The sequence below is a fragment of the Lissotriton vulgaris genome, chromosome 4_1, assembly GCF_964263255.1.
Source record: "Lissotriton vulgaris chromosome 4_1, aLisVul1.2, whole genome shotgun sequence".
In the NCBI taxonomy this organism is placed as follows: domain Eukaryota; kingdom Metazoa; phylum Chordata; class Amphibia; order Caudata; family Salamandridae; genus Lissotriton; species Lissotriton vulgaris.
The window spans coordinates 552,917,418-552,930,683 of record NC_141691.1 but is presented as its reverse complement, the minus strand read 5'-3'; the positions used below and the strand labels follow the sequence as shown (position 1 = coordinate 552,930,683).

At 46.6% G+C, this 13,266-nt stretch overlaps 1 protein-coding gene across 48 annotated transcripts in view; it reads left to right on the top strand.

Moving 5' to 3' along the window:
• CLASP2 (cytoplasmic linker associated protein 2) overlaps window positions 1-13,266 on the top strand; it is a 1,795,600-nt gene that overhangs the window by 1,037,854 nt on the left and 744,480 nt on the right. For 20 of the 48 annotated variants that reach the window (XM_086964693.1, XM_086964694.1, XM_086964709.1 and 17 more), the window contains one exon: window positions 9,041-9,067. The exons of the other annotated variants lie outside the window; for them this stretch is intronic. In XM_086964693.1, the coding sequence (XP_086820819.1) occupies window positions 9,041-9,067 (27 nt within the window). The remainder of the gene's footprint in view (window positions 1-9,040; window positions 9,068-13,266) is intronic. 48 annotated transcript variants of the gene reach the window in all.

Genomic DNA, 13,266 nt, shown 5'->3' with positions numbered 1-13,266 from the left:
GGCAGTCGGCCCGCGCCGCTCGAGGTCCCGGTCCAGGAGGTGGTCGAGGGACCGGTCGCGGGGCCACAGTCATCATAGCTCGGCGAGTCGACACCACTCGTCTGGTTCGAAGTCCTCAGTTAAGTCGAGGCACACAAAGTCGAAGAGGCGACATCGCTCTTCTGACTCCCCCCGACGCGGCCGGGGGTTCGGGCGACACCGCCCACGCGGCTCCGCAAACGCCACGTCCAGCTCCACACACGCCGGTCCCTGGGCTTAACGCGACGCCGGAGGAGATCAGCACCTTCCTCACGGCCATGAGGTCACGCTTCCCTCCGTCGGGTCCTGTCGAGGTGCCTTCGGGCCCCACGGACCTGTCTGGGAGCCCAAGCGGGCCGGCTGCTTCGGCGCCGTCGGGTGCTTCGGCCCCGGCGCCGTCGGCGACTTCGGTCCCGACGCCGCAGGGCTCCTCAGGATCCAGGCCTGGATCCGTGTCGACCTTACGACCCCTCCGCCGGCGTCGTAACCAAGGGTATCGCCTCTGGCGCCTTCCTCGGGGGCGTCGTCCCCGGTCCGAAACAGACGCCGTCTTCGACGCTGATGGGTGAGCCCTTCACCGACGATCCGGCTCCATAATTTCTTCCTGACTTTCAGGAGATGGAGGACGAGGGCGATTGGGAGGGGTTTGAGGACCCTCTGGCACTGCAGTGCCAGTTGAGTCAGGACTGGACGGACGAACTTGGGGAGGCCAGTGGTCTGGACACCTTGCCTGACACTGGTTTTGTCTCTCCTCCTTCCGTGACTACGAAGGAGGGGGCTGCATATAGCATGGTGTTGACACGGGCAGCCAAGGCCTTGGCTCTTGAGCTCCCTGTCGTGGCCGTGAGGACTAACCTCCTCACTGAGGTACTCAAACCGCAGGCACGCTCCTCAGAGCCTATCCTGCCCTTCAATGAGGCCCTAACTGGCGTTCTGTTGGGCACCTGGTCCAAGCCCTCCACAGGCCTCCCTGTGGATCGTAACGTGGCCCGACGCCACCGCCCGGCTCCTGAAGTACTGGGTTTTTCGGAACCCAGCGGTGCCAAGGAACACACCCAAAGACTTCGAGTTCTTCCTGTTTCAGACTACAGAAACACAGAGTCTTCTTGGTGAAGTCAAAGATCGTATTTATTGGCTGCAACCAGTAACAGGTATCCTAGAAGTGCAACACGGTGTATGTTCTCAGGAGACTGCTCAATCTTACAAAGCCAGCCTTCTCTTTTTATACAAAATACTATGCTTTAGGCAAACATTCCTTATTTTACAGTTGACCATTCACATATTTTCACTACAAAGAAAAAGCAGAGTCATGATGACAAGCCCATAATCAATTACCCGGCAAGGGCCAGTATTTCCATCAGATATCGCCGGACCCCCAATAAAAACGGGCACCTCCTCCTCGTAAAGTAAGTCATAAAGAAGAAACCAGGGACAGGTGTGTGTGAGATTAGGCATGGTTTGTGTGCGATGAAAGGTTTATGATATGTTGCGCCTTGATACTAATCTCGTTCGGCCACTGAGAGAGGGACTGGCCGAACAGGTTTGGCTTCAGGCAGTGGACTCAGCTCGCCCAGGTCACAGAGGAGTCAGCGAAGGTATACGTGTCCTTCTGACTCGATTTCGGCTTTAGTCATTGAGGCTAGGTGAGGGCAATCACAAAATGGCTGCCGTTCACAAAATGGAACCCGAGGGTTCAGGACGGAAACTCTGATTTCAGGATGATTTCGTCACCCGAATATGACGAAAATGCTTGTGCATAGTATCTCAATCATTACTGGTCTGCTGATACCAAAATCGTCATGATACGACGATGTTTATAACACAGGTCCAGAATTTTCAGTACCACACTCCAGGTGACCCCAGTTTCCTGTCCGTTCACCCCACCCCTGAGAGCCTGGTGATCCTGACCTCAACTTCCCAGACCGCATTCCCGACCGCCCCCTCCGGATCGGGAATCCAAAAGGTATGACCAGCTTGCTAAGAAGTTGTTCTCCTCACTGAGTTTGGGGTTGCCGTCTGTCAACACCGCCTGCCTTTAGGGCCGTTACTCCCACTCTTGTTGGGATACGGTTGCGTAAGTGCTGCCGCAGTGCCCGGTGGAGGTACAGGCAAAGCTAACCCAGGCCCTTGCGGAGGGAAGGGACGCAGCACAATATTCCATTTGGTGTGGGCTGGATACCACGGACTAGCTAGGCAGGGCGATTGCATCAACGGTGGCGGTTCGCCGCCACGCCTGGCTGAGGTCCGCCAACTTTTTGGGCGATGTCCAAGCATCCCTTATGGACATGCCCTTTGATGGCCGTCGCCTTTTTGGCGTCAAGGCGGACAGCGCGCTGGAACGTTTTAAGGACTCCAGGGCTACGGCCAAGTCCTTGGGCCTCGGCCAATGCCAGCAGACTTCTGCCTTTCGTCGCCAAGGAAGGGGCGCCCCTTCACGTCCAGCTAGCCACAGGCCGCAGAACCCACCTCAGGCGGTCGCGGACGTGTTAACCGCCGTGGCGGTGCCGGGGGACACAGGCAAGGCCAGTCCACCCCCACCCCGCAGCATCTGCCTCAAAATCCTCCTAGTCTGAGGTTTCAGGCCCATTTGACGCCAGTGGAGGGCAGGGTTCGCCTTCACATCCTCCACTGGCGCTCCATCACATCACATCAGACGGGTGGGTGCTGCAAATCGTCCGAAAGGGCTACTCCCTCCCCTTTGAGGCGACCCCTCCAGCCATGCCACCGCATGTCGGCAGATCACTTGCAACTTCTGCAGGAGGAAGTTACGGCCCTCTTGGCCAAGGAGGCAATTGAGCACGTTCCTGGGCCAGAAGTAGGACGTGGTTGCAATTTCCACCCCTTTCTGGTACCCAAGAAGGGCAAAGGGGGCCTACGCCCTATCTTTGATCTAAGGAGCGTCAACGGCTTCCTCCGGAAGGAGAAGTTCAAGATGCTAACTTTGGCTCCGATCCTAGCTGCCCTGGACCCAGAAGACTGGATGGTAGCGTTGGACTTGCAGGACTCATATTTCCACATTCCCGACGCATATTTCCACATTCCCGGTCCTGCAGTCCCACAGGGGTTACCTGCGGTTCACGGTAGGCCACAAGCACTTTCAGCTTACCGTGCTCCGCTTCGGCCTTACCAGCGCCCCACGGGTGTTCACGAAAGTGATGGCGGTGGTCGCAGCTCATCTGCGCAGATTAGGGGTTTCAGTCTTCCCCTATCTCGATGACTGGTTGTTGAAGGCGAGCTCCCCCCAAGCAGTCATCTCCCACCTCCTGACTACGGCCGACCTCCTGCACTCGCTGGGATTCTCAATCAACTTGCGGAAGTCACACCTGTGCCCCTCGCAGAAGCTACTTTTCATCAGAGCGGTTCTGGACTCGGCGCAGTTTGGGGTTTTTTCCCCCCGAACAGCGGGTTCGGGATATTCAGGCTCTGATTCCGGTCTTTCAACCTTTATCCAGAGTCTCGGTCAGGTTGACGCTGCGGCTCCTGGGGCTGATGGCCTCCTGCATCCTTCTGGTGCATCACGCTCGTGGCAGATGCAGGCTCTGCAGTGGGACCTGAAGTTTCAGTGGGCACAGCATCAGGGCAACCAGTCCGATTGCGTTCGGATCGCGGGGAGCACTACGAAACGGTTGCAGTGGTGGCTCACGAACCGCGATTGATTCTGTGGCAGATCTCTCTCCCTTCCCCAACCGGAGCACGTAGTGGTGACGGATGCATCCCTCCTGGGATGGGGAGGCCATATGGGAGAGAGGGAGATCAGAGGCCTCTGGTCTCCGGCGGAGTCCCGGCTCCAGATCAACCTTCTGGAGCTGCGGGCTATCCGACTTGCACTGAAAGCATTCCTTCCCTCCGTCCTGGGAAGTGTAGTGCAGGTGTTCACGGACAACACCACCGCCATGTGGTACTGCAACAAACAGGGCGGGGTGGGGTTGTGGACCCTTTGTCAAGGTGCTCTGCGCCTCTGGACATGGCTGTAACACCAGGGCGTCACCCTGGTGGTTCAACACCTGGCAGGTTCCCTGAACGCCAGGGCGGACGAACTCAGCCGCCGGTTCATGATGGATCACGAATCGCGTCTGAACTCGGACGTGGCGCAAGGTCTCTTTCGGCAGTGGGGAGAGCTTTGGTTAAATCTATTCGCCACCAAAGAGAACGCGCAATGTCATCAGTTCTGCGCCTTGGAATTTCCAAGGCGGCACTCGCTCGGCGACACTTTTCGTCGCGAGTGGAGCTGCGGTCTGTTGTACGCCTTTCCACCTATACTACTTCTGCCCTGAGTGCTGAAGAAGATCAGGCAAAACAGGGCCCAAGTCATCCTTGTGATTTCAGACTAGGCATGAAGATACTGGTATCCCGAGCTACTCAGCATGTCAGTCGATCCCCCGATTCGTATGCCTCTTCAGGAGGACCTTCTGTCACAGCTGCAGGGGACGGTCCTCCACTCGAACCTGCCCAGCCTCCACCTCCATGCATGGAGATTGAGCGGCGGCAGTTGAGGCCATTTGGCCATTTGACTTGCCTCCTGAAGTCTGTGATGTGATTCTGGCAGCCAGGCGTCCCTCCACAAAATCGGTATAGGCCTGCAGGTGGAACATATTTGTGGCATGGTGCAGGATCCTCTCTCTAACCCCTTTCCGAGGTGCTCCTCTTCTTTCTTTCTCTTGCCCAGCTGGGCTCTGCTCTGGGCACTCTTAAGGGCTACCTCACTGCCATTTCTGCCTTCTTGAGGCTTCCTGATCAGCCCTCTCTTTTCAATTCCCCTGTTGTAAATAGATTCTTAAAGGGCATCACGCACATGTTCCCTCCTGTTCCTTTCGTGATGCCTCAGTGGGACTTGAACCTGGTTCTAACCTATCTGATGTGCTCTCCCTTCGAGCCACTTCACCATTGCCCTCTTCGTCTTCTGACTCTCAAGACTGCATTCCTGGTTGCCGTCACCTCTGCCAGGAGAGTGAGTGAGCTCCAGGCTCTATCTTATAAGCCTCCTTTCCTTTCTGTCCATCCGGAAAAGGTTGTTTTAAGAACGCGTCCTTCTTTCCTGCCCAAGGTGGTTATGGCCTTTCACATCGGGCAGTCCATCACCTTGCCCACCTTCTTTCCGCCTACGCATCCCTCGAAAGAGGAGGAGAGGCTCCACCATTTGGACCCAAAACGTGCGCTCTCCTTCTACCTTAATCGCACACGCAAGTTCCAGGTGGTTGACCAGCTCGTTGTTGGTTACGTGGGCGCGAAGAAGGGACGGGCGGTGCACAAACGGACCATCTCTCGCTGGGTCGTGTTGTGCATTAAGGTCTGTTACTCCTTGACTAAAAAGGAGCCCCCTGTTGGGCTGAGGGCCCATTCCACTCGGGCCATGGCGGCTACTACTGCCCTGGGTCAGGGAGGCCCCTTGCAGGACATCTGTCAGGCAGCTACGTAGGCCTCGCTGCTCACGTTTGCTAGACACTACTGCCTGGACAGCCAAGTCCGGGGAGATGGCTTTTTCGGCCGTTCCGTTCTCCAGGACTTTCTGGTGTAATCTTGGTCCGCAGACCCACCACTGGGGTTGGTATTGCTGGGGTATCTATTCTAAGGTAAGGAATCCACACACTAACCTGTTTCTCTCAGATGCACAAGTTAACGGTAACTATATATCTGTAAGAAACAGTAGTTAGTGTTAGATTTCTTACCGCCCCACCCATCCTCCCCGTTCTGCAGACCGATATCTAGGGTGTAGGTATTTCCCTTTGAGGGCCCTAGTTTTATGGCACCAGTGTCGGTCTCTGGCATGGCTCTGCGTTCCTGGCGCGGAAAGCTATGCACAAGAGCTGACGTCAGCGCGTGAGGGCGCAGTCTAAGTACTCAGACAACGTCATCCTGGCGACGCCGACGACGGACGCGGAGCCGCAGATGACGCCTACCGACGCGCAGGGGTACTGCTACGCAAAACTTTCCGGATCCAGTCTGACTCCTGGGGATATTCTAAGGTAAGGAATCTAACACCAACTACTGGTTCTTACAGATATATAGTTACCGAAGGTAAGTAACTTGTGCAACAGTTGATCAACTAAAAAATCCTAAACTCATAAGTTATTTGCCCATTTTTGGGCTCCTTAGTTTACAGTGACTACAGCATGCTGTTTTTTTCATTTTCTGACACTGCTGACATGAATGCCAACTGGTTGGATTATTGACTCTGTGCTATTGGAGTTTCTGCTTTATTTCAACTGGCCATGAACTATGTCTGTGATATTGCCCGTTGAGCACCTGTCTAAATCGCCTTTTCAAAACAGTATCAGCATTCTGAGACTCCTTTTTCTCCTTCTTTCCTACAAAGTCTGGCTTAAGATGAATATTACAGTGCTATTTGTCTCAATCTGTCCCCATCCCTCTGACTGGCTCTATGAATAGCATTAGGATCTCATGAAAGGTCTGAATATTACATAGCAGTGTAATCTCTGATAATCTAATTTCCTGTTGTCCCAGCTCCAAGATCAAGATGGCCTTTGAAAAACATATACATGCCTCAGATGTGCAGACTCGGGCTTCATGCAGATATAAATTCTCTGGAAACACCCTTAAATATCAGTGAGGGCCATTATTTCTGTTAGTGCTGATCTTTCAGGACAAAGTCCTGCATAGTTCCACCAAGTGTTCGAAAAGCTTCAAGGAAGAATTCTTTGGTAGGTCCATTGTCAAATAGGAGCCCTGTGTGCTGTATTCCCCAATTCCTTCCTGGCAGTGAGTGGAAAAGTGTGGATGCCTGGGACATTTCCCACATTGTGCTCGTCCCTCAAACACCCTCTGTAATCTTGCTTGGTGTGTGTAGAATTTTGAAGCTTTTTCCAACAGTGGTGGATAGCACAAGGGCTACAAAACTCTCCTTGTACTCTTAGGTACTGCAGAAACCGATCTAGGAAGCCAGGAGAATAGGGCATGGTATTGTTACATACTTTTTGTTTAATCTTAATGTATCTCCCTTGTTGCTCAGTGTTCTGGTGAATTTGTTTGACTTGTCATGAACATTTTATCAGTTTGATGTTAAAGAAGTAAAATCAATGCCACTATAAAATTCCTGATAAATTTGTGCAGTCCTGTCACCTTTGCACTGTTCCACAAATTAGGTTTAAGCCTATGGTCTAAACTTCAAGACCATGCTTGGACCATCAATACTATGACAGCACAGCAAGAAAATTACTGTTGTCATAAGTGTCTGGAGACGAGCCTGGTGCAGTTGACTACGGAGATCTTCAAAAGTGGATATTCTCTTGCATTTATTCAACTTTCATGAGCTCTCTCTTGTGTGGAAGTCTATTCTTCGGGTGATATTTTTAGAGGTCTGTGTGCTCTCCAATTCTACTGATGGAAGAGGTTCATGTGTGATCTTCAGAGTACTTGCTCATGTCTAGTGAAAGCAAACAAGGGGCACACCTCTTTCTGTACTGTAATGATGGCAGCAGATACATTGTTGCAAGAAGGATTGTTTGACTGGTTAAGATGCACTTTTTCATATGGTGTTTGGTGTCGCACTGTGCAAGAGCACAGACTCCCTTATTGTGCTCTAATCATATCATGCTTCTAGCGTTCATATTTGTTGTCAGATTGTTAACCCCATTGCTATTATTGCACCCCTATGTCCACCCACAAATTCTGACTTACTTCATTCAGCTCCACTAGTGTCATGAAAGTGGCGGCAGCAGTGAATGAATGGGAAATTTATAGAGCGTGCAAGTTGCCCTGAAAAGGATGTACTAAAGCCAAGAGCAGAATAGAAAAAAGTACAAAAAGAGCTTTAGAGAACCCGAGTGTACATTCACTTTCTTATTGCCATTCTTGGCATGATTATACAAATTAAGTGTTCACATGTGTTCTTTGTCACAAAGGTTAATTCTTTTTTACTGCTGAAATCTTTTCTCATTCAATTCTTCTGTCTGGGTTTCATAGAAGCCATCCTTAATATGTGTGATTTTCCTTCAGTCAAAAATGTTATACATACTAATTAGTCTACTCTGTTGTTTCCTAGGTTTTTATCTAGGCTGCCTTTTATTTCTGTCTTCCGGCACTCATGATATTGATTTTTTTCCACAGGCTAGGTTTAGTTTTATTTGTTCAGTGACTCCATGAAGCTTATGGATCCAACATTCATTTACAGTGGTGGACCTCTTTTAGGGTGTCAGCTGAACTAAAGTAGGAGAAGAACCCGTTTAGCCACATCAAACTATAATGCAGTTTTGGTTATGGATGTCTAGGCCCAGGCAGGAGTCGTACTTTAATGACTTTTTGTGAGTGGCCTCTGGTCTCAGGGAAGTTATAACATCAAGACATCTAAACGTAAAAAATCCATCTTGGGCTCTTAAAAATCCCAGTCACGTACACTAGAAATTCCTTCTTTCTGGTGATTGATTGTGTTCCATTGCTTCTTCGAGAAGACAAAAAAATGCAGACTTCTGAATTTAATTGTAAAACGTTAGTGCAAACCCAATAAATTGTTTGCCGTAGTCTGTTTGGTATATCTAAAATAAAGTAGTGCTGTTTAAAATCCTAGTCTTTTTGTTTGATCCTCGACAATTGCTTTTAATGATTTCCTTATTGTTGTTTTTACATTTTTTATGTTTATTTCTGCGGTCAACCTTGCAACACCATTGTACATGTGTAGTGTAATCATCATGGGGGGGAAACGTGTGTGTGTATATATATATATATATATATATATATATATATATATATATATACACACACACACACACAAAAACTGGTGTTTTTCCACATTAACTAGCACCTTTACTCTTATCTAAGCAAATAGGGGCACCTTAATTTTAATTCATGTCCTTGTTTGCTGTTACCAAGTATTAGTACCTACCTTTCAACAATAACGCTGCAAACATGAATCACTGTTTATTGGTACCATGTCCCTCTTTGTGCTTCTTTTCCTGTTTGAAGTCTGACTCTGCGTTTGTTTCTGTACTGACGGATCCTTTATTTCCATTCATATCCATTTTAATCTGCTTCGCTCCCCCCTCCTAATCCTGCCTTTGCACTTGTTTAGGATCACAGTCAGCTAACCCAATTGGTGGTAAGATTCTACAGACTTGTGTATGTGTATGTCACTTGTGGTGTCACCATTTGTTTGTATAATCCATGTATTGCTCGAAGACAAAACACTTTGGATGCTACTTGAAAGTCTCATCACAACAATGCATTCATTTATATATACATCGTATTGTGTGTGCTTAATAGGTCTGCGTTTTTGTTCGTAGGTTAAGGGTTATTGTCATAAGGCCTCCATTTTTTCGTGGTGCTCCTGTTTGCCTGCAGCATGTTAGCATTAGTTTATTGATGTCTTATTCTATTGCACAGTAATGCTCATTATCGACTCCTACCCCATGCCTTCTTCCAACTTCAGTCCTATATTCTGCCTCACTCCTGTGTCAGAACTGCATTCCTTTATCACTGGCATCTCTGTTAATACTCTTTCCTATTATGGCCTCTTCCGTCTTCTGTTTCCTCACATCTTCTATTTAGTGATATATTCTACACCGCTTGATGGCCTCTATAATGTTTCCTCGTGTTTCTACTTTGCCTGGCATTTCCGTCACAGTTTTTTTTAACCGTTTTACTTGATATGCAGCAAAAACGTAATACATTTCTAATATCTGTTGCCTGGATAGCTTCCAGATATTTATATCATATGGGCCACGCCTGCTGTTCATGATAGACTAAGGCAGGGAACCTTTGAGGCTACATTGTTATTAAGTTGAAAGTTTGTTCTATTGCTTAAAGATACTTCCTTGATTTTATCATATTAAAATATATCACTTGTTAAAAATGACAAGGAAATGAAATACTAGATTATTTTGAAAGATTACACTTACTTTTTAAAGGTTTCTGTTTAAACTGTGTGAATGTGGGCGAGACTGAGGTTTTTCTCCAGATTTTATCACTGTAATGAAACACTTGGGTTTGGGTGTAAATTAATTTTAAAAGTAACCCATACAGAAGAACGAGGAACGGGCAGTTAGCACGTAAATTTAAACCATATATTCATTCGCATGCATTTTAATTTACCTATTGAGGAGTTGTTAATGCACCCATTGAATTATTATTTAACATTTGGGTTTTGTACTCTCCAGCGTGGCAAATTGCCATACATTGTCATTAATTAAAAGTGACTGCTATCTTGAAAGAGAGCTAACACTGTTTTGTTGAGAAAGCCAGAGTAGCTTAGTCTAAAGCTTCTATGACGATGTTAAGTTGCAAATGTGTTTGTAATAAACGAATTGTAAACGACTCACCTTTGGAATTGCAATTCTCCCAATGCATACAAATTTTACCTCTGTGCTCTATTGAAGGCTAAAATGGTATCTTGTTTTTGTCCCAAGTTTCATGCTGTGTACTACAATGTCACTGCATCAGTCAGCAATCTAAGTTCCTGACTCTGCAAATATGGCCTCATATTATCCACGTAGATTCTGAGAATCTGGCCCTTTGCGAGCACAATTTTTGCATTTGGGATTCATCATCCCAAATGCAAAAATCGCTAATTGCAAAATTGCATATTTGCGAGAAATTGCATTTAAGGAATCTCTGTTTGAGATTCCTTAAATGCAATTCATTATCCATTTATTATTTGCGAATTCGCTATTTCTGGCCGCTATTTACCGCGAAGTGTAACTTCGCGGTAAATAGCGAAAAATTAGTAAAATGCACTTCACTGCATTTTTCTAAGTGGTATGTTACACACACACATGTCCTTTGGACATGTGTGTGCGCAACATCAGGCTACATTTACATTTCAGGGGTGCAACAGGGTGTCTATTGGACACCCCTGCACCCTTGAAATCGCAAAATCAAAATTCGAATCGCTAATAGCGATTCCCACATTGATATGTCTTCCCATTTATTCCTATGGGCCATCAGGCCCATAGGAATGAATGGGGAGTAATTCCTTATTTGCGATTAGCAATTAGCTATTCGCAAATAAGGAAGCTGTAGCAATCGCAATAAATATTGCGATTCCTACATGAATCCGGTTTTGCGAGTCTGTAATAGTGATTCCTTATTAATCGCTATTGCAGACTCGCAAAACATGCCGATGATGAATCTGGCTGTATGTATGTAGGATTCATTTTGCGAATTCTTCATATTCCTTAATTGCGAATCGCAAATTAAGGAATACCTCCCCTTTCATTCCTATGGGCCTAGAGGCCCATAGGAATGAACGGGAAGATATTCTCAATTAGCGATTCTCAATTAGAGAATCGCAAATTAAGAATGCAATTTCAAAGGTGCCAGGGTGTCAAAAGGACACCCTGGTGCACCCCTGAAATGTACATGTGTGCACATGTATGTGCGCCACATGGCACTTTGAAAAATGCAAAAAAGTGCATTTTTCAAAGAAATTGCAAATTACCACCAACTTGAAGTTGGTGGTAATTTGCGATTTCTTAAGGAGAAATCGCACAACTTGAGGGCTTTTTACATCGCAATTAAGGAATCGCAAATTGCGATTCCTTAAATGCAATCGCAAATTTGCGATTCCTAATTTTGCAAGGCTGTTTTCCATTCATACATCCCACTTAGTTAAATTGCGATTGCAATTTTGAATGATACATACGGCCCTAAATCTTTTATCCTGAAAAGTATATTGTGTTCATTAGGCTCGAGCCAGTCAGTATTGAGGTTCTGAATTGATTAATCCGTATCAGTGATATACATGACGGTGGCTATTTCATTTGTGAGATACCCACTCAATGGCAAGTAAGCAGGAGCTGCATTTAGCTTTAGAATGGGTGGGGGAGACCTTGTAGGGGTTTTGGCATTGGGATTTTGGTTGAGGATCTGGAGGATATGCTCATTGAGGGCTCGTTTTGAATATGTTGATGTTGGGTAGCTTGGCTTCGTCTCATGTTTTTTGTTTTTCCAAGATTGTCATATAAATTTACTTGGGATTCAGTACACAATTCACCACAGTATATTTTTTATACATGATTGCAAAACAAATTTAAAATGTAATATTGCCTTTTGAGGCTTGATTTTTCCTAGTGCCTTCTTAAAAGAAGTTCTCAGACTGCCTTATAGTCCTCCCGCCTAAAGCTGAACAACAGTTATTGGCTTGATGGGGCTGTCAAATCATTTCCACTATTTTTGATGAAGCATAAGGATTAACTGGTACTCTCTCTCTGTTAAGTCCTGATAAGGGAAAGCTTAGAAGTTGTGTCCTAAATCTGATTTCCACTGTTTCTTGTCCCTCCTTAGTTAACTCCACCAGCCTTGAATCAGAGTAATTCATTCGCATTCTTTTTCAGAGGTTGACTTGCTGTCTCGATGGGCTTTCACTGTCAATAACAAGCCTGTCCATCCAGATTTACCAGCTCCTTGTATTTTAGCAACAGCAAGTTGTTTGCTGGACTTCTTTTACCCAACCTCATGGTTCAACTTATGGGGATTTCAGAAAGGTGGAATTTAAGTGTTCTGGTCTAATGGTGCAATGATAAGACATATTTGTATTTTTTTTTACTTTTTACTGATATCCTATGCAATCACGATTGTTTTATGTTCTGCTGTTTCACCTTGATTCACAAGTAACAGTGTATTAGGGATTTAGATATATTAAACGATATGGCGAGTCTACAGTTGCTCTCTTGGGGTATCCATATCGTGTTAATCACTTCTACAAAAAAGACAATCATTTTTGTTGAACTAAAAACACCCAAGCAAGAAAGCAACTGAATCCTTGGGTAGCACTTCTAATATATCAGTAGAGAGACATTGGCATAAGACTTCTTTACAGATAACTTAATTTTGCTGTTCTCAATGGAAATGTGCTTTTTTGTGCCACGGGTTAAAAAACCTTTCTGTTAGAATAAACTTAAAGCCTTGTTAAGAGCCCCATTGCCTTTTCCTTCTAATTCTATTTCTCAAACCCAGATGTTTCAGTATGTGCAGACGCGCGCCTTACATTTCTTTACATTTCCTATAATTATAATGCTTAGCAATTGTTTTCACAGTAGCCTCCAGTTACATACCAAGCATCACGCTCTGCGTGGTACACATCTTAAACGTACGCAGTTCGACACCAAGCTGTGTGTTGGTAACAAAATGAGGCTAATGGGCCTTAGTCTGCTCTGTGTGCAGGATTTTGTGTGCAAGTATGTGGCATTGTGCATACACTCCAGGGCTCTGTCCCAACAGTTAGCAGCCTAACTGTTTACATAATTGTCAAGACGTGCAAATCAATGATGAATCAGGAGCCTCAATGCTATTTGTGCCACA